This window comes from Peromyscus californicus, unplaced genomic scaffold, assembly GCF_007827085.1.
Source record: "Peromyscus californicus insignis strain IS unplaced genomic scaffold, ASM782708v3 Scaffold_23__1_contigs__length_62951481, whole genome shotgun sequence".
In the NCBI taxonomy this organism is placed as follows: domain Eukaryota; kingdom Metazoa; phylum Chordata; class Mammalia; order Rodentia; family Cricetidae; genus Peromyscus; species Peromyscus californicus.
Window position 1 is genome coordinate 11,326,775 of NW_026294534.1, and position 24,207 is coordinate 11,350,981.

The window sequence follows — 24,207 nt, forward strand, 5'->3', positions numbered from 1 at the left end:
CCTTGGGAACACGGAGCCTCCTCCAGGAGCCCTACTCTATCAGTTTAGCCCTTTTGCCTAGGGCCACCTCTCAGGGCAGGTACTTGACAGAAAGTTGTGCTCTTTAGGAAAGCTCAAAATCTCTCTGACAGAAATCCAGGGTCACCAAAATAAACCAAGGAGGTCTCCTTTTCAAGGACATTTCCCAGTTGGATCTCACAATGAAGTTAGTATTGAGCAAGCTGTACAGGAATAGCCCTATCTCAACACTAGCAACATGCTAATCCGAGCACGGGAAACTTCACACCCAAGAGGGACAGAGAAAGTATCTCTAGATGATCTGTTCCTGCCAGAGACGCCAACCTCATATCTGGGCAATGCCCTGTGAAAACCTTTTCAAGAAGCCTCATAGTGAACATCTTCTTTTTGCTCCTTCAATCAAAGTTTATCCCAAGTTTATTTAAAATAATATAAATATTTTTAAAAGGATGAGAAAAATCACAAAACAGCCCGAGACTAACCTAAGCTCCAAGAATGGAACCCGAGAAGCCACCTGTCTATGGTGTTGTCATTTAAGTTCTAAGTTCTAGCTGTTGTATGAGATGCTACTTATTACTGGATATTATTACTGGATCGCACCAGAGAGGGTGTCAACAAAATGATGTGAACTCCATTTGACATGTGTTTGTGCTTAAGCATATGTACCTATATGCATGTTTCCTATAGTGAAAATAAATGTAGCCCCTAAAGAAGTGGAAGTTGTCAGGGGCTAGAGATAATCAGAATAATTGCACAAGGCCACTGGCTCAGTGGTTAACCTTGCAGAGCACACAGGTTCAGTTCCCAGCACCCACATGGCTGCTCACAACCTTTATAACTCCAGCTCCAGGGGATCTGATGCCTCTTCTGAACTCCATGGACTCCTGAACACACATGGTAGACATATAGATGTGGGGGCACACATGTACACATATAAAACGTAATAAATATTTTTTTTAAAAAATATATTGCACACATTATAAAATGCTCAAAGAATAAATAGGCAATATTTTAGAATATGAAGAATTTTGAAGGAAAATGTGTTATCCCTGAGATGCAATGTGCTAAATTAGTATTTGACAGAGCTATTTCATGGTTTAAATCTATTAGTATTAGTTATATGTGACTTAAAATGTGTAATTGATTCATGCAGTTAGGAAGTTACATTTCAGCAGGAGAAGAACCTTCAATTTTATACACAGCTCAGTGTAAAATTCCATATCCCATCTGATATCTTCCTAGTACCCACCACCTCTTATTCCATCATTGACTTTTAGGGGATTGGTAGGAGGTGTTTGACAACATAATATAACAATAGATTTGATCTTGACAAGAAATACTGTCATGCTGCTCAATTTAGAAGAAGAAAACTTAAGCTGAGTGGTGGTGGCACACACCTTTAGTCCCATCACTCAGGAGGCAGAGCCAGACGGATCTCTGTGAGTTTGAGACCAGCCTGGTCTACAGAGCAAGATCCAGGACAGGCACCAAAGCTACACTGAGAAACCCTATCTCGAAAACAAAGAAGAAGAAGAAGGAGGAGGAAGAAGAGGAGGAGGAAGAGGAGGAGGAGGAGGAGGCAGAAACTTGGTGATTCTATGGCTTTTTGGAGTCATATTCCACCAGTTCACTGCCTCTGGGCTGGAGACACCAAGTACAAAGATTCACACTATTCCTAGATGCTATCCCAACATGTTAAAGGCAGCTGTGGTTGCAATAACAATAAAACCATGGAATGCATATTTTCCCCATTGGGTTAGAGACATACCTTCTTAATTACTTTATAGAAACTTTCAGAAAGACCTCCTGTTCCTATTCTAAGAAGTATATACTTGCCACCTGAAGTAGTGGGTAATATGGAGGAGTGCATCTTAAAATAGGTGGTATGATTGTGAATATAAGGCAAAATAAGCTATGACCTTATGGTCTCACCATATAGTCCAAGCTGGCTTGGAAATTGAGTTCCTCTACCTCAGTTTCCCTCCTGGGATGACAAGTGTGTGCCTCTATATCAAGTGTGTGCAAAATTCTCTCCAATGAACATCCCTCCAACTCACATGCCCTAGCCAGATTTCCCCCAAATAATGAATATGTTGATTGTTTTTTGCTTGGGGCTCCTTATTTATTTTCTACATATTTTGGATATTACTTAACAAGTATCACTCAGTTTGCCTGGCAGAATTATGCCAAGCTTTTTAGATATGTTTGTAAGCTTGGAATGAGAATTCTAGTTTCTTAGAGTTTATTAAAGGATTCCACTGCAATGTCTGATTGGTGATTCTGAAATATACAGAGCCTTGCATGGTGGTGCTCAACTGCCATGCAGCACCTTCAGGGTCTGAAGGAGGAGGTTAATGAGTTGGAGGCTACTCATGACTACATAAAGACAAACAAACAAAAAGGAATCTAGAAAGCATCACTATCATGCAAGATATTTTAAGAATGTAAATATATTTCTGTGTCGGTATGCTCATGCATATATGAGTAGCATCTAGTGGCACACGTCTGTGTGTATAGTAGCTACTAATTCTGTCCAGCTGGACAATGAAAAGCAATTTTTCATTTGTAAATAAAATTCCAGTTGATTCATAAACACTTTAAACGTGAATGGAATGGTGCACTTCATAAAACCCTGACTGACTTCCCTACTTGTTTACCTCATGGGCAACAGTCCACGCCATGACCCCTTGGCTACAACATGGGTTACTGTATGGATGGCTTGCTGTCAGCATGGAAAAAGAAAGGAACTCTCTCTCAGAACTGTGGCTGAACTCAACTTGCCTGAGAGTTGAGAGTCAAGCTTTCTAGAAGAAAGCATTTTCAACATGGCTAACCTTCATCATATGATCATGGACAGTACCTGTTCCAGCTCCTTGCCGAGCTTGCCAGTTAGATTTCTTGCCACTGTTCTGAAAATGGGCATTGGCTGATTCTGTTGACCACTTATGCTTCCTAAGTACTGGGGATGTATCTATAACATAGACAGAAGTTCCTAAGTCCTGCAGCTCTCAGACAGCTGGATCAACAAGGGATGAATGCATGGTTAGAGGTGTTTTGGTTTTGGTTTTGTTTCTTTACAGAGGGAAAAATGCCGCCCCTGAAGAATAGACAGTTATGCGAAAACTTCTACACTGAGTGGAGTCAGATCAATAAGACAAATGGGCCTAAAGAGATTTTACATATACAGAAGCCTTTCAGTACACATGACCACACCCTGATAGATCTCACACCTCTTCCTAGATGCATGTGGGATATGATTGTGTCCACCAAGAAGATGCCCATGTGGACCACAGCACACAGCGCAACAGCTGCATGAACAGAGTACTTCCCCAAAGAAGTACTAGGGAGAATAAAGTCCTCATTATTCAATAATACAAAATCAATATCTAAAATAATAACAACACCGAGGAACTAAAGGTAGTATTGTGGACACTGCTCATTCTTAAAGTTGGAGCACAAGAATGTGTCTTTACCCGTGGAGGAACAGAGCAGGTTTTCCCCACTGACAGCTCCAGGTCTCACAGCATCTGTAATCCAGCATCCCTGTTATATGCAGAGGGAGGTGGGAACAGCCCACCATAGCCTCAGGCCTTCACACTCCCCTTTACCGTTTAATAGTGGCAGTAGGTACCGCTAGGCACAGCCCACCATAGTTTCTGGGCTTCATATTCGTCCTTATCACTTAGAGCTGTGTGACCTGCCCAAGTCCCTCACTTGCAAAAGTGTTCATAGCTGCATGAGCCCTCTGGAAAGTGGTGCATGTCTGTAAACGGAGGTTAGTCAGGATTGTGTTGGCTACTTGGTACATAGAAATAGCTCTGATGGTGGATCAGATTCAGTGGGAAGTGGTACATGAAGGGGATCCTGTCAGACATTTTTGCACAGGATCTGCCACAGAGGGCACTCAGCCCTTAGGGTTAAATGATGAAAAGTGAGTATGAACTGCCGTAAATGGATTGGATAGTTGGTGCTACTTTATACAAAATAATTATATAACTACAGAACTCGCACATTATATTTCTACATTAAACTTTATGGGAATAGAGGCTATAGCACTAATGAAAACTACATTTTCGATCCTTATACATGCAACAACCGTCTGAAGAAATGAGCATTGATTTTTCTTTTTTTTTTTTTTTTTTTTGCTTTTTTAGAGATAAGCCGATTAGTGTAATGCCCTTTAAGTTGTTCTTGCTAATGTAGGATGGTGTGTCTTATTTTAAGTGGCAAAGATAGCTGGCCACAGACCTAATTTCCTCATATAATTTTCCTGTCTGTGTCTCATTCCTCCTTATGGAAAAAAAAAAACCTAGATGTCAGAAACCTTAGAAGATTAATGAAAATATTGAAATTATTTCAAGAGCAAAGTTTTAAAATACTATATTTAAGTGACAGTTTTGTTGGCTGTGAGGCTCCGTTCCTTCTGTGGGGTCTGCCATCTCCTGGCACTGTTACTGGCTTCTTCGGTTCTCCTTTCACAGAGTGGTGGATCTACTTCCCTGTCAGCTAAGTGCTGTCACCTGAACCCTCCATTGCCTCGCTCTCCCGAAACTGTCAGGTCCCTAGCTGTCCGTTTATACAGCCCAGAAGAGTGGATCACAACCTTTCCTCTTTGTGGTGGTATTGTGTTCCCCAAAATATTGTGTATGCTAATAAACTTATCTGGGGTCAGAGAACAGGACAGCCACAATACTAAACATAGAGGATAGGCAGTGGTAGCACACGCCTTTAATCCTAGCATTCCAGAGGCAGAAATCCATCTGCTCAAGGATACAGCCAAGCATGGTGACTCACGCCTTTAATCCCAGAAAGCGAGCCTTTAATACCAGGGAGTGATGGTAGAAAGCAGAAAGGTATATAAGGAGTGAGGACCAGAAACTAGAAGCATTTGGCTGGTTAAGCATTTGGCTGGTTAAGCTTTCAGGCTTCTAGCAGCACAGTTCAGCTGAGAGCCATTCAGATATGAGGACACACAGGCTTCCAGTCTGAGGAAACAAGACCAGCTGAGAAGTTGGCCAGGTGAGGTTAGCTGTGGCTTGTTCTGGTTCTCTGATCTTTCAGTTCACCCCAATACCTGCCTCAGGTTTGATTTTATTAATAAGACTCTTTAAGACTCATGCGACACCTCTTCAGATTTCAACTTCCAAATTTGAGGAGTGACATGTAGAAGCAGTCCCTCTGCCAATGTTCACTGACATCTCTGTATTTGTCCATCATCTAGCATTGAGGAAAAATAAAGTACTCAGTCAGGGCAAAGGTATTTAAAACTCTGGAGCTTAATCTCCCTAGTGTTGTCAGCCTTTGGCTAAGCTCTTCAGTGGTATGGTGGAACTGCAGTGGTGGTGGACCTATTATGGGTTGGAACACCAAGACAGAAGTGGATTTATAAACTTACAATTAGCTGTATAAGGAAGTGTATATTGAAGTGAAATGTGAAAATAATCAAAGAAAGAATAAAAACAACCAAGATTTAATTAAGGTAGAATGCTGATGCATCTAATATAAGTTGCTAGCACTGAATTTGAATAGACCTGGGATGTGAATGCCTATGTGTGTGGTTGTGGCCAGTGTGTTTGTGGGCCTTGGCTTATGTGTGATGTGTGAGTATATTCCTGTGTTTATGTCCAGTATGTGTATTTATAACAGGTGTGTAGGCATGTGATGTGCTGGTGCCTGATGGAGACATATGCTTGGTATGCTTATTTATTAACCTATTGTGTGTTTTTGCCCTATGGTACCACCATACAGCTTTCTCAGAAAGCCGCTGGTCTCAGCCTTGGCACTTCTGCCTGAGCTGCTGGTACTGACTCAAGTATGAGGGTTCAAATTTCTGCCAAATAACATGTCAACATCCTTCAAAAGGATCAATTAGCTAACATTTAGAGGTCACCACTAAATCGGATGTTATTAAATTCTTATTTTCTTTTATCACTATTATATGTAACATTAACTTTAGCTCATAGTGTATTTTTAGAATTATTTGCACGTGTGTGTGTGTGTGTGTGTGTGTGTGTGTGTGTGTGTGTGTGTGTGAATGAGGGTATGTTCATGTGAAAGACACCTGATGAGGCCAGAGGTGCCAGATGGCCCTGGACCTGGAGTTACAGGTAATTATAAACCACCAGCTGTGGTGCTGGGAACAGCTCTGGTCCTCTGTAATAGCAGCATGTGTTCTTAACACCTGAGTCATCTCCAGGTCCACATTTATATATTTTAAATATTTGATCTGAGCTTTTGATGATGCTGTGTTTTATTCTATAACTAATAGCTCAGGCTGGTCTCAAGATCTTGATGTACTGGGCTGGCCTTAAACTTCTGGTGATCATCTGGCCTCCACTTCTCAAGTACTGGAATTATATGCAAATTTACACACACATATCTTAAAAGTCCTTCCTTTCTTCCTTCCTCTGTCTTTGTCTCTCTCTCTTTCTTTTCTTTCTTTTTTTTTTTTTTCAGACAAGGTGTCCCTGTGTAGCCCTGACTGGCTTTGAACTAGCTAAGTATTTCAGACTGGCTTCCAATTTGAAACAAACCTCCTGTCTCAGGCTCTTGTAGGATTATATGTCACTATACTGGACTCTAATATGAATTTTAACTTCCCTTTTTTATTGTTTTTGTTGGTGTTGTTGATGGCAGGGTCTTTCTATATAGTCTTAGCTGTCCTATAAATTACCGTGTAGACCAGACTGGCCTCAAAATCCATCTGCCTCTGCCTCCTGAGTACTTGGATTAAAGGAGTACACCACCACACCCAACTATATTTTCTTTCCCTTTTTAAGATTTATTTACTTTTATTTTATGTGTACGAGTGCTTTGCTGTCATGTATATCTGTGTACCACATGTGTATGGTACCCTCAGAGTCCAGAAGACAGCTTCAGATCCCCTGGGACTAAAGATACACACAGTTGTGAGCCTCCATGTTGGTGCTGGGAACAGAACCCAGGTCCTATGGAGCAGCGGCAAATGCTTTTAACCACTCAGCCGTCTCTCCAACCCACCCTGGCATTTCTGCCTTCCTTTTCCCTGCATGCCTTCGCTAAAGTTCATGCACTGTCAGTACACTGAGGCACTGGGTAGGGGAGAGACAGAAGAACCGGAATCAGACAAACAAAAGGCTTTCCCTGGGGAAAAGAAGTGTTTCAATCACCGTAGCACTGTTTTGACTGTAAGATGTGGGATTAATTTATGTATCACAAGGCCAGAGAAGACTCTGCCAAGTAAATCATCTCTTTTGGAGATATCAAAAAAAGCATTTACATCTTTGATTCATCATAATAAAGCACTAGGGTTCATCCATCAGAGCAAACATAACAGACCTTTGTGGCATAGAGATGTTCTTGTTAAAGAGAGGCTTTATTACATGTGTTTCCCAGAGCTGACTTTTTTAAGCTAATCTTTTTTGAACATGAGTTTAAATTTGATATAAATAAAGTTCATGTTCACCATCTGCAGAACCTGACTCCGGCTGTAGAGAACAAAGCCTGCAGCACCCGCCCTTCCGAAGAAGAGAGGAAGAGCTGAGCATCCAGGAAGACCCCTCCCTTTTCCGTAATTTTCAACACTTGACACATAAGCTCTAACTAGCCAGTAGCACAAAGAACTTCACTTTATTCTGTGAATAATGTAGACAAGAAAACCATATGGACATACAAAACTGCAAGCTTTCCGCCTAGAACAGGAAGCTGAGATCTTATGCATAGACCCAACTATACCACTTCTGGGTAGATACTCCAAGGACTCTAAGTGAGTATGCTTTCGAGACATGTGACTGACAGGTTCAATGCCCCACTATTCATAGTAACCAAGGTATGGAAACAGCCTGGAAGCTCATCAACATTTACATGGAGATAAAACACTTTATAGAGAAACAGTGGAGTTAATTCTCCAAAGAGAACCACCACACTATGCCATTTACAGGAAAATTGGTGGGATTGGAGATAATTGTGTTAAGCCAGAATCAGATAAGTATCCCATGCTTTGTCTTAGATGGAAACCCTGTGCGTGCATATGAGACACGAGGAGAGGAAGAGGTTGAAAGGAGGAAGAAATGAAAAAGCTAATGGGGTAAAGAGAAGCTTTTCCTCATGAAGAATCTCAGAGAGAAAGAGATAGAGAAAAAACCAACTATTTGAGAGGATGTTCCTGGGGAGGGATAAACTAACATGTGAAAAACTGTTATAATGAGACCATCACACTGGGTATTTTCTCTGATGGCTTTCTTCTTTTATTTACTGAGGTGGGGTCTCTCGATGAACCTGAGCTTGCCAACTGAGCTACTCTAGAGAGCCAACTAGCCCGGGAGACCTCCTGCTGTCTCTGCCTCCCAAAGGCTGGAATTACAGTGGCTACCACACCCGTATGGCTTCTGTGTGCCCTGGGATCTGAACTCTGGTCCTTAGACTTGGAGCACGAGTACTTTAGCCACTGAGTCACCTCCTCAGCCCCTAATGCAGGCAGCTTTCCCTTAAGAGACATTCAGCAAGGAAGCTAAACCATCTCCCAGACAGATAGATAACCGTGACAGTCATCTTCATGTAATGTTTCATTTTATTTAAAAGCACAAACAGAGGCTAGATTTCTGTCCTATGTTAATATGATTATAATTAAAATCCATGTTGTCTTTCCTGATCATCAAATACAAAGACAGTGAAATACAAAGCAGTGTGTGACAAATACAACCATTTGCAATATGCTTCTTTGTGGGTGTGTCCCTGTTTATGTGAGTTCCAGTGTGGATGAAGGGGTGCTTGTGTGGATCACAATACTATCTGGGGAGTCAAGTCTCTCTTTCCACCACATTTAAAGCAGGGTTTTCTTTTGTTTGCCACTGAGTACACCCAGCAGGGCTATGAGATTCCATTTAAATCTCCCATTTCATCATGGAAATGCTTGGATTGCAGGTGTGACCTTCCATGTCACCATGGGAGTGCTTGGATTGCAGGTGTGACCTCCTATTTCACTATGGGAGTGCTCAGATTGCAGGTGTGACCTCCCATCTCACTATGGGAGTGCTTCAATTGCAAGTGTGTGCTGTCTTATCTGGCCTTACACTGGTACTGGGGATCCCAACAAAGGTTCTCATGACAAGCCTATTGTGCTATCTCTCAGCCACTGTTTCCTTTAGAGGAGTGAAAAAATGCAAAGAAGGAATTCAATTTATTGAATTTAAATGTTGCATTGTTTTTTTCTTTTTATTTTATAATATAATTTTATTTTACATATCAGCCACGGATTCCCTTGTTCTCCCCCCTCCCGCGCCCCTCCACCCCACCCCACCCCGCCTTCCCCCCAGCCCACCCCCCATTCCCATTTCCTCCAGGGCAAAGACTCCCCTGAGGATTGAGTTCAACCTGGTAGATTCAGTCCAGGCAGGTCCAGTCCCCTCCTCCCCTGCTGAGCCAAGCGATGCTGCATAAGCCCCAGGTTTCAAACAGCCAACTCATGCAATGAGGACAGGACCTGGTCCCACTGCCTGGATGCCTCCCAAACAGATCAAGCTAATCAACTGTCTCACCTACTCAGAGGGCCTGATCCAGTTGGGGGCTCCTCAGCTATTGGTTCAATGTTGCATTGTTTTAGTTCTCTACAGCATTTGCCTTTTTAAAACTTTTTTTCAGTATAATTTTTATTCCACTTCTAGTCTATGGATTTTTTTTTTTTTGTAAATTAAGAAAGGGGGGACAAGATGTCTGTAGCAAAAGAGAATTTACCAGACACACCAGCACCATTATACACATGAACTCGTAGATGCTGAAATGGCATGCACAAGGCTTGCACAAGACAAAGCTAGCTAGAATTCCAGTATGGATGAGGAAAAGACTCAAATATCCCCACCCATGGCAGCCAATGCCTTCTGTGAGAAGGAGAGTCGGTTTTCTTCAAGGATGTGGCCCATGAGAGGCCAAGCATGCTCCAGTAGATGGCCTTGGGCCCAGGCACATACAGGCAGCACTAAGTGCATACAGTGGGTACCAAAACAATGCAAAGCAGAGAATGCTTGAGTTTGCTATTGGCAGTGAGTAAGGAGGAACTGACTCTGGAATCACATCATGCTGAAGTGGAGCAGAAAATCCACATCTGTAATTGGAGTATTCCTGTGTCCACCCGGCTCCTGTAGCCCCTCAGGCCCAATTAAACACAGAGACTTATATTACTTATAAACTGTATGGCCATGGCAGGCTTCTTGCTATCTGTTCTTATATCCTAAACTAACCCATTTCTATTAATCTATAAGTTGCCACATGGCTTGTGGCTTACCGGTATCTGACATCATGCTTCTCCTCATTGTGGCTGGCAGCATCTCCCTGCCTCAGCCTTCTACTTCCCAGAATTCTCCTTTCTCCTTGTCCCACCTACACTATCCTTCCTGCCTGACTACTGGCCAATCAGCATTTTATTTATCAATCAATCATAGCAACATATATTTACAGCATACAGGACATCCCACAGCACACATCTTAGAGGAAGGTGTGGTGGTGCACACCTGCAACCCCAGCACTGGGGAGACACACCTACTCTGGGTAGGGATGAATGCATGTGCTGAGAACTCTAAATCCAACAGACTGGGAAGCACATTTTATTGTCTGTCAACTTGCTTTCTGTTTTCCCCTCTGTTACAAAGTGCTCACAGTGACACCATGAACTTGAGGCTCCATGTTGAAACACCTCACCCCATACCCTGGCCTGTTCTGGAATACCATTCTCCTGGCCTCTCGCTCACAGTTCCTCAGCTGGATGTGCCTTGCCTAGTTCAGTTCCTGTGCTTAGGATGTGTGTAGGGGTTTACTTAAACAGGAAATGACCTTCTCAATTTTTAGGAAGAAAAGGAAAGCATTAAAGAAGCTGACACAGAGCTAAAAAGTGGAGTCGGATGCCCAAATAGAGGCTACACAAGTGTCTGGAGACAGGGGTGTGTCTCACTCTACACTGTAGCTGGCTCAAACCTGGCTGCTCTTCTGGGGCTTGCGTTACTAGGGGTCAGTGAAGATAGGTTAAAAATGTTCTATTGGAAAACCCAGAGCCACTGTGGTGAGGCACTTGGGGTGGTATGCCAACAAGTATTTACCATACGCTAGATCTTTGATGTCCAGCAAATATAAGTAGCTGAGTTATAACGTAGGTATGGGGACTGAAATAGGGCTCAGCACACAGCAATCTATCTTCACTTCTCAATTTGCGGTGCTTCTTTCTTAGGTTCACAAACTGCTTGTGATGCCTCCTCATGGTCAAGAATAAATACAGGTCTCCTGTGTAGGGAGACCTCCACTTGAATGGACCAGCACATCACAACGCTATTCATGTAAGCACCAAGATCAGCAGAAAGGGAGACCTGGGAGGTACTTTCTGGAAATTCTGTGGTTAAGAAGGACTTCCCAATGAAGGGCAAAATGCAAGTCTGAAGAACATTAACTGTTGCAAGGGAACCGGGCTGCCTGTGTAAACAAATTCACTCACCTATGTCCTGTTAGGTTTTGGTTGGACCATGCATTTTTGTGCTATATCATTCTCTAGACTATGCTCGTATCTATGGAAGACAATGCATTCCATTCCCACTTTGTGCCACTAAAGGCACTGTTCTAGAGTTGCCTGGCCCTCCAGCATAACCAGGCAACCCTGGCATGGAGTAGGTGTTCTATACGTATATTAACCAGTGTTACAGGGTCCTGACCTGACCCAAAGAATTAAAAGAACAAAGATTGCCTGCTGCTGGGTGGCTGAATCAAGTATTGGTCCCTTGGAGTTCGATATGGGAGCAGCTTAGGTGAGCCTGACCCAGGCAGCTTGCAGACTTAGAACCAGCATCAAGAGGTAGACCTGGATGTGTTAGGAAGGCCGAGCAGGACCAAGCTCCCTACAGGGGATGATGCTCTTGTATTGAAGGGTGCCTCAGCCATACCCTTCCTCCTCTTTCATGTCTGAGAAGTAGATCTGATTAAGCTTGTTGCATACAGTAAGAAAGAAACATAGATAACAAGGATAATGTTGGTTAATAGTATGTGTGTCACCAAAAAAAAAAAAAAAAAAAAAAAGAGTTCAGAGCTTGGAGCATACAGCTGTTCCTGGAGTTGGCAGTTGCCAAGTCTTCTGCTCTGAGAGAAGTGAAAGCATATTTTGGGGGAAAATAGTTATGCTTGTCTAATTTAAGTGAATTTATGTTTATCAAGACAATTTTTCTTATAAAGATTTATGTTTTCAGAGTAAATTAGAAAGAATAATATTGCCTTTTGCTAGGTTATTTTATTGGAAAATACTTTGCCTGGCATCTCACTTACCTAGTAGCACCCTAGGTGGCAGTAAGTAGTCAATCCCCACTCCCATATGGCCAGCCAGGGCACCCCCAGCAGCCTGCTCTCCTCGGTAGGCCAGTGGTTCAAGGGCGCTGGATGGATGTGGGCCTTTGACCGCCTTCATTTCTTAAAGGAATGCCAGCTAGGCACCTTCTAGTTCCTGGGTAATGCTCCTTAGACTTTTGCAGACGTAAGTGTTCTCTGGGGACAGGCAGGTACACATGTTGACATTAGGACCAAGGGTGCTTCTGTCTCAGAGATCTTGTCTACAAAACACTTGCAGGGACAGTGCATATGGGAGAATGGGTAACACACAGGCTTTATAAATCTGGGCACATGAAGCTTCAATTTCCCAAATGCATTTTTAATAACCGAGAAGTCCCCATTTTGTATAAAGGTCTTCATTTTAAATAAAAGGAAAATCAATACTCATATAGGGCCATAACCTAAAAAGCAAGCTAATTATTTGTGTCAACACAAGCTTTCAAGCTGCCATCAGATTTTCTTTTGATTTATGAGACAGGGTGTTTCCTACTTAAATTGGAACTTTATTACAAACACTTTCTTTCAAAATGATTTATTCATTACAGAAATCAATGGGGGTTGCATCTCGTGAAAAACTGAGATTTTATTGATAGCCAGGTGAATATGTTGAGAACTGGAGACCAGTTCAGAGATGCCTACTCAGGACATAGGCTTTCACGGTTCAAGATTAATGTGTTTTTTAAAAATTCATCTTGTAGACATCAAAAACGCCCAGATGATGGATAGTGCTAACGAGGACCTTATTTAATTATAATTAATGGTGGAGGCAACATATAAAGAATGGGCTCCATTTTCAGCTGCTTTGGAGAAATAATGTGTCCTACATAAATCTGTCATATACTACGAGGCCAATATGTGCAGCAGATACCACAGATCTATCAGAAAGGTCTCTCTGTGCAGCAGCTTCTGTTCATAGTACTGTCTTGGAAGCGAGTGTACAACCACAGCAGCAGCAGCAGCAGCAGCAGCAGCAGCAGCAGCAGGGCAGGGATAGCTTGCTGATCATCCTTCCCTCTCTTGTTGGTGTGACTGGATGCCAGGGGTGAGGAGGGGAGGGCTAAGGAGAAGCCGGATGACTCCATGAAAGAGGAATTGGGAGGTGGCAGTTAAAAAACACAAGACAGGAAGTGATTTCTCATGGTGGTGCTATTTATTTAGCTAAGAAAAGTATCAAAATTGGAAGAATGTTTTCTTTGTATCTGTGAAGCCATCTCCTTTGGGAGAACACAACAATCATCCATTGAGGAAGATCATTGGAATGTGAAGGGCAGGTGGGAGCTACCCAGGGCTTCTGGGGGATCCTCATGTCTCTTAATTCTCAAGGAGGGCTGACTGCAAGCAGTGGGTGCAACTACCAGAAACCTTAAAGGGGTAGCAAACCTACAAATGTGTTTTCAAGTTTATTTTATATTTTAAATTGGCTTACAAAGTAATAGGTCTCCGTGTGGGTTTACATACACATTTTATTTTCGTTAATTTATCGCTGTCCCCACTTCTCATCTCTCTGCCCCTTTCTCCTTGTTTACGTTGCTCCATTGTCTATCACACACCTCCCCTGAAAAGGCTTGCTCTGCTTAAAGGGCTCCTGGCAGTAGGATCAGGATCCATTCCTGGTGCATGAGCTGACTTTTTGGAGGGACAGCCTTGAGTCAGGAGGAGGGGCTTGGATCTGCCTCTATGGAGTGTACCAGGCTCTGCTGATGCTCCATGGGAGGCCTTACCTTCTTGTAGGAGGGAATGGGGGTGGCTTGGGGGTGAGGCTGAAGGGGCCAGGAGGAGGGAAGAGGGGGATCTGTGATTGGTATGTAAAATGAATAAAAAATTTCTCAATAGAAAAAAAATGTCTCCTTTTTTTTTCCAACCCCATGGGCTCCTTTATAGTTTCCTGGCCTTTGAGCATATTCACACCTACCTAGGTCTGTGTATTTAACAGCATCTAACTGTCAAACCTATGTTTTTGAAAGTTCTCTTTTCCTGTCAAAATAGAAGAGAAACACCCCTACACCCTGAACCTTTGACAGAGGAGCATTTATGAAGTGGAATGAAGGCGTTTGGTAAATTCTGCATGCATTTTGACTGCTATGATTGTTGACCAACTATGTTGATAATTCCCCTTAATGTGTTAGGTTTGTAGAAAGAAAATCTGGATGAGAACTCTTTGGTATGGAAACCAGGCAGAGGCCAAAGGCTGATGTAGGACACATTCCCCAAGTGACAGGTTAGCCAGCCATGGGCTTCTCACTAGTGATCCGAGGATAAGTTCAGCCAGAACATGGTATTGGTGGCTGGTGAGGACTCAGGGAAGATGGCATCCCAAGTCACTGCCATAGCGCCTTATCTCTGGTATTCTTGGGTTTGTTATAGAACCAGCAACCTGCCAAACCCTACATTGTCCCTTCCCTGGTGACAGGTCTATCTTGTGGAGCTAGAAAAATTAAATGCAGGCTTTTCTGCTTGTCCTAAATTATCCACGGTCCAGTTTGGTAATTCCTGGTGTCATGGGTGAAGGCCCTGTTAGGTCAATGTCCTTCTTAGTTGGGTGACAGCATGTCTGGCCTGAGTCTTTGTAAAGGGCCTGCTGAGAGGTCGTCTGAGGATGAGGTCCTAGTCAAGAAAGCCCATGAGCTCATGGACAAGGAGGTGGCTTCATCTACCCACAACACCCTGGAACTGAACCCATAGACAGACTGAAAAGTTTCAAATATACAGTTGTTCCTTCAGCTAGGGCTATGGGGCCTTACACTTTGACAGTGCTTAGAGATTCTTTTCAACTCTGATATGATTTTTCCTCATCTCTTCTCCCTTTTTCCACTTCCTCTTCCTCCTCCCCCCCCCCCCCTCTCTCTCTCTGTCTGTCTCTCTCCCTGTCTCTCTCTGTCTCTGTCTCTGTCTTCCTCTCTCACCATCTTCTTTCTGTTTGTCTGTTTCTATATATACATATATATATGTATATATATATAATTGAAGTTTAGGTAGTTCACTCATATAATTTAATCATATAACATTCAAATGAAATATGTGCTTAAATCAGACTTCAATTATGTACAATTCTTAATTATGATTACTTTATACTTTGTATATTTGTAAAATTTAGAAATGTAACTTTCATTTTTACAATTCTGAAATTGTATATATTTGATTTTCCCCACTCTATGTGTTTCTTGTGCCTTCCAGTCTGGGTCATTTAAGCTGGATATTCTGTTTTCCACCCTTCTTCCAATCACACAGAGAAATAATAAGGTCTGAAGGATGATCTTGAAAATATTTTCCACTGCTGAGAAAATGACCAAAGCTTTAAGAAAAGGTTCTTGGGAACATGACAAGCCACAAGCCCACCATACCACATGACCAGCCTGGGAGAGTTCTAAGGACCAAGTGCAGTCGGTCACTTTAACTCAGAGCTAGGTCCCGCCACTCTCGTGGATGAACACAGAGACGCTGCTGAGGTATTTCCCACCAGACCTGGGGTCTTCTTCTTTGCTCTGTCAGCCCTGTGTCCACGTGACAAGGCCTCCCCCTGACACCAGGTCCTTCCCGCACTTACTTCATCACAGGACATGTGATAAGACAGATGATCTTAAAGACAGGTCAATAGAGGTAGCTATGGTTACCATAAAGTGCTTGACTTTACCTATGACACAGGGGAGGTGGACCATTGGATGTTCCTACTCTAAAAGTCCAGTACAGTGGACTATAGCCTATATGTCAAGATGAGAACTTATATTACACTACATGGAGAAGCAGTGAGATGGTCCATGACCCCCAATGAGGACCCAAATTTACTATGGTGAAGCAAGATACCCCAAGATTTCAGGTCAGGTGACCTCTGAGTCTGCACCCCATGCAAGGCCTGGGTGGCCAGCAACAAGCCTGAGCCCCACAGTCAACTCAGCACCACCCAGATTTCATTCCCAGAAAACTCTTCATAGTCTACTTGATCAAACAACAGCAGCATGGCAATGCATGTGACTTCCTGTGCTTTGCAAACTGAAGGAACATGGTTTTTCTGGGAGCTACATTCTCAAGCTCATATATGGAGGAAGCATAGGGAGTCCATTTGGGATCTTTTATTTTTTATTATCAATTGAATTTATTCTTTCATATTGCTGTACATTTATAAAATTCATTTTCATCGAATTCCATTCCTACCCCTGTCATTCTCCCCAACTCCACCTGCTTACATTCACACTTTTTTTTTTTGGTCTTGGTTTGTAACCTAGAGTTGAACCAAGACTGTGTGAGACCATGGGATAGAAACTATCTACTGTAGCATGGTGGACAGCTGAAGACAGTGACTCCACCTCTCTGCAGAGTCTACCAGGAGCCAATAGTTCAGAAGAGAAGGGGTGGGGTCCTGTGAGTTCTTCCCCCATCCAGAATTTGGAATATGTTGTTTGTATTTGTAAGTAGAATGATTTTATGTAGGCTATATCCATGGAATCCCTTTGTTTTGTGTTCATAAGGGTTACTGATGATTGGAAAGGCTCAGGATCCAGGCACAAGGGGTAGGAATTAGATGCAAAGAGAACATTTCAGAACCACACGGCTAAGGACAGCTATATTTGGCTAAATAATAACATCTTTATTTCAAGGCTCATGATCTCTAAATCACTAAATCTGGTAGCTCTGTTTCTCAAGTATAAGGATGTTTTAGAACTAAATGTTAGATCAAGATTCATTTGAATTTTTAAGTACAACCTGTGTACTCACCCACCCTATAAACATGTAAATAACAGACAAACTGCTGTGAATATTTATTTGTTCTGTGGAAGGCAAGTACAGTGAATGCTAATATAAATTTATTAGCTAATACTTAATTGCTCCTCAGTTAAACCAGTTACTGTTGCAGCCTGTCTGAGGGCTAAAGATCATTAAACAGTGGCAACTACTCATTCCCACACACCTTCCAAAGTTGGTTGCTTCTAAGTAAATGGTGTATGTGTGTGTGTGTGGGGGGATGGTATCTTCAAACATAAATTTCGCTTTCTTTCTTTAGGAATGCCCCACAATCTCAGGATGGAGAAAGACCAGGATGTCACATGTCATTTACTTACTTCTTTTTTGAATTTGTTGAGTTCGCACTTTCTTACCTTGGAACTGAGCATTGAACCCCTTGCGTCGATGGTTGCTGTCAGATGTGAAGTGGAGACGGAGCCAGTTCTTGCTGCTGATCACAGGAGATGGGAGGTTCATGCCTGTGAGCCTGGAGAAGAGAAAGAGGAGGGTAATCTCCTTTGAAACCAACAGATCAAATGTTGCATAGCACAATCACACCTGTTTTAAAAATGCATCACTGACGGTCTCCTGAGATGCTTCAAGTAGAGGCTGATGGTTACATACTTTCGCATCTTAAAATGATTTCTGTAAAACATGAATACCCTATCCTGAAAATATTCAAGAGTATTTGACATTTATCCTCTGCATCAGTGATCGATACAGGAGAGGTGGTTCCATCTCTCAATATCTTCTCTCAGGACCTTGACCATAATGAATCATAAATAGAAATGGGCCTAAAATTATACAGCTAAGGTTGCTTGCTGCTTATCACATATGAAAGTGGACTGCTTTTCCACAATCCCTCTGTAGGATTCATCATCGGGACTCTTTCCCATCACAGTAAGGAAGAACAGCATTTGTGAGACTAAGGAGTGTCAAAGATACTTGAAATGAAAAAAAATGTGGAATTTACTAAAGTAGCATTATAATCTTTTAAAAAGTTGATGCACTCCGCTGTGGGATAATGCTTTTGTACACTGGTTCAATAAAATGCTGATTGGCCAGTAGCCAGGCAGGAAGTATAGAAGGGATAAGCAGATAAGGAGAATTCTGGGAAGAGGAAGGCTGAGTCTGGAAATGCCAGCTCGCCATCAAGGGAGCAGCATGTAATGGCACACAGGTAAAGCCATGGAACATGTGACAACATATAGATTAACAGAAATGGGCTGAGTTTAAGTGTAAGAGCTAGTCAGTAGTTAGCCTGAGCTAATGGCCAAGCAGTTTTAATTAATATAAGCCTCTGTGTGTTTACTTGGGTCTGAGCAGCTGCAGACTGGACAAGACACAGGAAAACTTACAGCTATGGCGCTCAATCTCTCAGAACTGTTTCCAACACCTCTCTGCTCTCCAGTGCTCAGCTCAACCACCTAGACAGTGATGACTTTCACTGTCCACTGTTGAAATGTGGTTTGAGTGGCAAGGAGGAAATACTGCTCATGTCATAAAAATCCTTTCCAGAAGGACTGGAAACATACTCAGCAAGGCTGGGGTGCAGTACCACTGGACCCCAGAACTTCAGACACACTACAATGTGCTGGCTAAGCTCTGGAAAGTACCATAATTAGGTCATGATTTATAAGCTAGTTTTACCATCTATAAACTACAGTGTTTCCTCAGTAGCCACAATGGATTCCCACCCAACAAGGCTCAGAATTCACAGTGGCTCAAGGTCCTTATATCCTATGGGTAATGTCTATGTACAACCTCTGGGCATAGTTTGTGGATGGCTCATAACCTAAAGGTTAAGGTGACAGGTGTCCTGCTATTATTGAGGATATAACAATGAAGAAAATGTTTTAAATGTTCAATGCAGACACAATTAAATTTTGATATGTGGTTGACTGAATCTATGGATGCAGAGTCAATACAAATGCACATGGACATGCACCTAATGTGTTTTCTCTGGCTCTGGGAGGAACTGTGGCTGTGCACTATGTAATTGTTTTGCATCTTGGTTGACAAACCTAATCTTGAAATGATGCTTATTGGTGCCACTGGTCTGTGAAGGTTTAGCTACATTGTTCAAAAGTCACCTGTAATACTCTACCTCTGTGGTCAAGCTGAGTACTTTGTCTCCAAGCACAGGGAAGCAACTGTTTCTCTATATGGTTTGTTGCCTTATTTATCTACTACCTGTGGAAAAGCAGTGTTGGGGACACCTGAGGTCAAGCCCGTTATGCCAGGTGCTGAGCTTCAGGGACACACTTCAGAAATGTGCACGATGGACTGAAAATTAGAAGTTCTGCCATGACTGTACCAATTCTAAGTGTCTATGTTATTAACTTAAATAATCCTCCACACCCACTTGGATTCCTGAAATACAATTCAGGGAGCTAGAGAGGACTAATTCCCAGACAGGCTCATCTCTCCTCCCTTTGCTCAGGAAAGGGTGTCCTACAAACTCTATCAACCACACACCTCCAGGTAATATTGAGAATACCCAAAGGAAATAGGAACCATTGATTAAAAACTCAGATCCCGTCCAGCGCACCTTTATTTACCTGTTGAGCTTGGTAATAAAGCTTGCTGTAAAACATGTTATTTTAATGATTCTAATCTCCGTAACAAGTTGGAATTGCATTTCAATTGCATACCAACATTTATAGCCCTCTTGAACAAATACATTCTCAACCCTGTTGTATCTGGAAACATCTGTGTACAAAAAGGCCAGGTTTGTATCAATCGGCAAACATATCTGTAAAGAGTATATGGTATTTTTTAGTCTCATTACAACTAGTAAGTTTGTTATCATTAGAAAGCAGCCACAGGCTGCTTTCTGTTGATTCAAAAATAATGTAGTGCGTCTATGGACGCTGACATCCAAATATAATATAATTTATTTTACAATAAATAATAACCCACTCTTAGTCCATGGGTCAGACTGAGTTCATGAGAACAGAGTATTGACTTCTATCTTAGAATAAGAGGGACAGTATATCAAATCACTTTGAGAGGGCTGGAGAGATGGCTCGGTGATCATTGCTCTTCAGAGGATCAAAGTTCAGTTCCCAGAACCTACCTGGCAGCTCATTAACCACCTATAGCTCTAGTGTCAGGAGATCCAGTGCCCTCTCTGGCCTCCATAGGTTCCTGGACTCACAGACTTTCATAAGCTCATACACACCCACACACATACACATAAAGTAAAAAATAAAAACAAATAAATCAAAATCTCTTGAAGATTATTAGACAGGAAGAACTAATTAATCTATTTTTAAAGGCTTAATTTTAAGTGTGTATATGTGTGTGTGTGTGGTGGGGGAGGCGACTAAGACCTGAATGCCGGTACCCATGAAGCTTATTTAGTGGTGTCACTGGAAAGAGAACAGCTTGGTGAGTGATAGCTAATTCTATATGCTAAATATGTGTGGCTTTTCTTCCTAGGAAATATGGTCTCATCATGTAGACCAGGCTGAAATCAAATTTGTCATCCTCCTGCTTCAGTCTCCCAGATGCTGGGCTGACAGCCATGTCGTGGATTTCTTCACATGAAGCTCTCTGTGTCAGCTGCCCCTCAGAGAAGTGCCTCACGACAAGACAACAGAGTACATGCATTCTGGTTTCATTTCTAATGCTGCAATAAAACGCCTGACAAAGAGCAATTTAGGGGGAAGAAAGGTTGTGTTTGCTTGTTTGATTTAGTGTACAATTGCAGGTTATAGTCCATTATACTGCAAAGAAATGAAGGAAGGGCTTGAAGCAGCTAGTCACCACATATCCACAGCCAAGAGCAGAAAGAGACAGTGGGAAGACCCCTCCTCACTCTGAGCAGCACTATTCAGATAGCTGGGGTGCCAGATTGAATAAAAAAGGACTGAGCACCAGCACTCATCTCTCTTAGCTTCCTGACTTTGGGAGCAATATGACCAGCTACCTCCTCCCCCTGCCACCTTGCCTTTCCCATTAGGATGGAGCTTGCCCTTAAAAGGTGAGAAAAACTAAATGCTTCCTTGCTTAAATCGCTTCTTGGCAGGTGTTTAATCACATCAATGGGAAAAGGAACTAATGGGGCCAGAGTCCCTTCAATGTAACTGGGAGAAACACTTCTTGCTTCATACAAGAATGTCAGATTAAGCCACTGAGAGCACAGGAAAAAAATCTGTGTTCCTTCAACGTCCTCAACAAGGTTCTGCTTTTGCTGAAAGTAAAAATAAATGTAGGACTCATGGGACTGCTCAATTTAAGATGGCCTGCTTCGAGCCAAAACAGAGCAGCCCAATTTGTTCCACTTTCTCCAAATAGTTTCGCCATAAATTCTGGGATTCTATTTATAAGGTCCTCATTACTTATTTTTCACACAGCCTCCCCTCAGCTTGGCCTTTCTCTTACATGATGGAAGGGGCTGGCCATGTTGGATTTGAGTTCTATGGACCTGGGTCTGTGACTCAGGTTTTACTTATGTAACTTGAAAAAAATGTAGAGTCCACGTATTGAGATCATTTCCTAAAATACATTTGGAAACCCTAATGGTTTTCACTTTTGCTCTGTTTGGGTACTTCTGACTCAAAACCAAATTTCTTACAGTTTTAGAAAATCATTATAGAGATTATGTGGGGGATCCCTCTGTAGTTAAAACCTTTTCATGATGATTAAGAAGCCAGAACCTATTAGAAATACTGGGAGACACTTTAAATGATCTGCTCCATCTATGGAGACTAAACAGTTTAAGAAGCCTATTAGTTCAAAAGCACTGCTCATGGATTTGGGAAGAGAAGCCTATGGATGGTATGTGGTTTTCTGCTGTGTTCTCATAGGCATGCAGGGTGGGGCTTGGGTATCTGTTTCACTAGAGTAAAATAGAACAATCTGATCACCCATGGAGCTTGTAAAATGACATACTTCTAACTTGAGTTTCACATTGCAAGTGAAATAAATTCTTAAGAACTTGGGGTTAATAGAACCATGCCAAGCTTATAGGATGGCTAGGAGGGCAATGAAAAGGAACTGTTCACCTTGAACTGGTGTAGAAAAACCTGTCTAAATATAAGTGTGTGTGTTTTGCATATGTATACATGATACACACACACATATAGGAGTACATACATGCATATTGCACCCATATTTATAAATATTGTAATATTGTAGTGATTTAATCCAAAACTTATGTGTATACATATATGCCTGCTGGGAAAAAATATGACCAATAAGAACAATGCAAAACTAGTGTTGCAGAGAAGTCTTTTTTTCAGGAAATCACTTTTTGAATGAGATCAAGTACTTCCTACAGGAGGCTTTTCCCTGTATCCTCTGGACACAAGCAGACCCATGCACAAGACACTCACTTCTGCATTTTCCTGGCAATTCTGCCTTTTCACTCAGCAGATCTCATGTTATATGAAGCCAGATCTATCCTCCCAGGTTACAATGCTCCTATGTTATATATTTTCATGACAAGTTGTATTTCCCTTGTGCAGACATATTCCAAGTAAGAACACAGTTCACACCAGGTGGTGGTCGCGCACGCCTTTAATCCCATCACTGCGGGGGGGGGGGGGGGGGGGGGGGGGGGGGGGGGGGGGGGCAGAGACAGGTGGATCTCTGTGAGTTCGAGGTCAGCCTGGTCTACAGAGTGAGTTGCAGGACAGGCTCCAAAGCTACAGAGAAACTCTGTCTCAAAAAAGCAAAAAAAAAAAAAAAAAAAAAAACCAAAACCAAAACAAACAAACAAACAAAACATAGTTTACTTGCTAACTTTATATAACCAGAAACCCTGCTAGCCCTTCTGTCTCTTTGACCTATATAAAGGATAGGTATGTAATAGACAGTCAGACTATGGCAGATAGAGACATAAATGAAATGAATAAGTTCATATATTCTACCAGGATACTTATCACAAAGTGAAACCCACAATATAAAGCACTCTTTGCCATGGGCAAGCTGCACTGTGCTTGTGGCTAAAAGATGAGGATGTTAGATAAACTGTATCTTCATAGCACTGAGCAGAGAAGAGCAGGGAGCAGCTAAATGATGGCTGGAAATGACAAGGCTCCCCTTCAGCAATAGGCCAAGATCTCCCCAAACTCCATGCACACCCAAGGATGCTGTCCACCAGGACATGATGATACTGACCTTCCTCTGAATGTTTGGGCCAATAGTCCTGACCAGACATCTAGTCTTTTCTTATTGTCATGAGTTTCAAGGGAGTACAAGGAGACTGGAACTCACTCATTCTAGGGAATGTCTGTGGTTCATTCGCCTTGGATCTGTCCATAGTTGACAGGAAGCAGTTTGCTAGATGTTTAGACTGAACAACCAAAATGTGTTCTGAACACCCAGAATTGCAGAGTCCATCTAGCATTTGGGTATATATTTCTAGTGCAGGCAAAGACCTTTCCTGGCTTCTCTTCAGTAGACTGAGCCACCCTTGTTCTCACAGTCTTTCAGCGCTTGTTCTGTATGACTCAATGGATACATGGAACTGGATGCTCCATGCTATGGCGTGTGTATATATCTGCTTAGGTCAGTGGGCTAAGATTCTGATGAACACACCACTGGCATCCTTTGTCCCCACTCCATGGCAGGACTCATATATACTGCAAATCTCAATGATCATTTCTATATTCCTCCTACATAAGCTATTCAACATCAACGACACCTGTGACTGCCATTGTCTCACACAGAGTGACTTCTCACCCATCCTGCTACCATTCTATCATCTATCTATTGCCTTCAGTTCACCTATGTATCACATCAGGAAGTGACAGTGTCCAAGACTGTCTTCACGTCCCTTGTCACACTAGTAGGGGAATATTGCCTCACTGTCTGCACACTCTGTAATTTCACAAATGGCAATGTGGCTCCAAGTGGTACGCAATATGCTGAGTGTACAAGGTCTAATGAAACTTGGACCTTGACTTCAGGTGGCTCACAAGCCATGAGCATGCTGACAGAAGCCTGCAGGTGCAACAGCACTGAACTCCCAAGGGAGAATAGTCTTCAGGGTTTGTCTGTGGTCAGTTCATTCAAGAAATGCAGTTCCAATTGGAACTTCCTCCAAGTTTTCCACTTGTGAATTAAGTATGAACTTAAAACAGCCTGAAAGAATGTGCGTGAAAGTCCAGGGAGCTCAGAACAGCCACA

General features: G+C 42.4%; 1 protein-coding gene across 2 annotated transcripts in view; it reads right to left on the minus strand.

The window, feature by feature from the left end:
• Nucleotides 1-24,207, minus strand: part of Csmd1 (CUB and Sushi multiple domains 1) — a 1,596,844-nt gene that overhangs the window by 556,172 nt on the left and 1,016,465 nt on the right. For both annotated transcript variants that reach the window (XM_052751771.1, XM_052751770.1), the window contains exon 6: nt 17,442-17,554. In XM_052751771.1, coding sequence (XP_052607731.1) covers nt 17,442-17,554 — 113 coding nt within the window. The remainder of the gene's footprint in view (nt 1-17,441; nt 17,555-24,207) is intronic.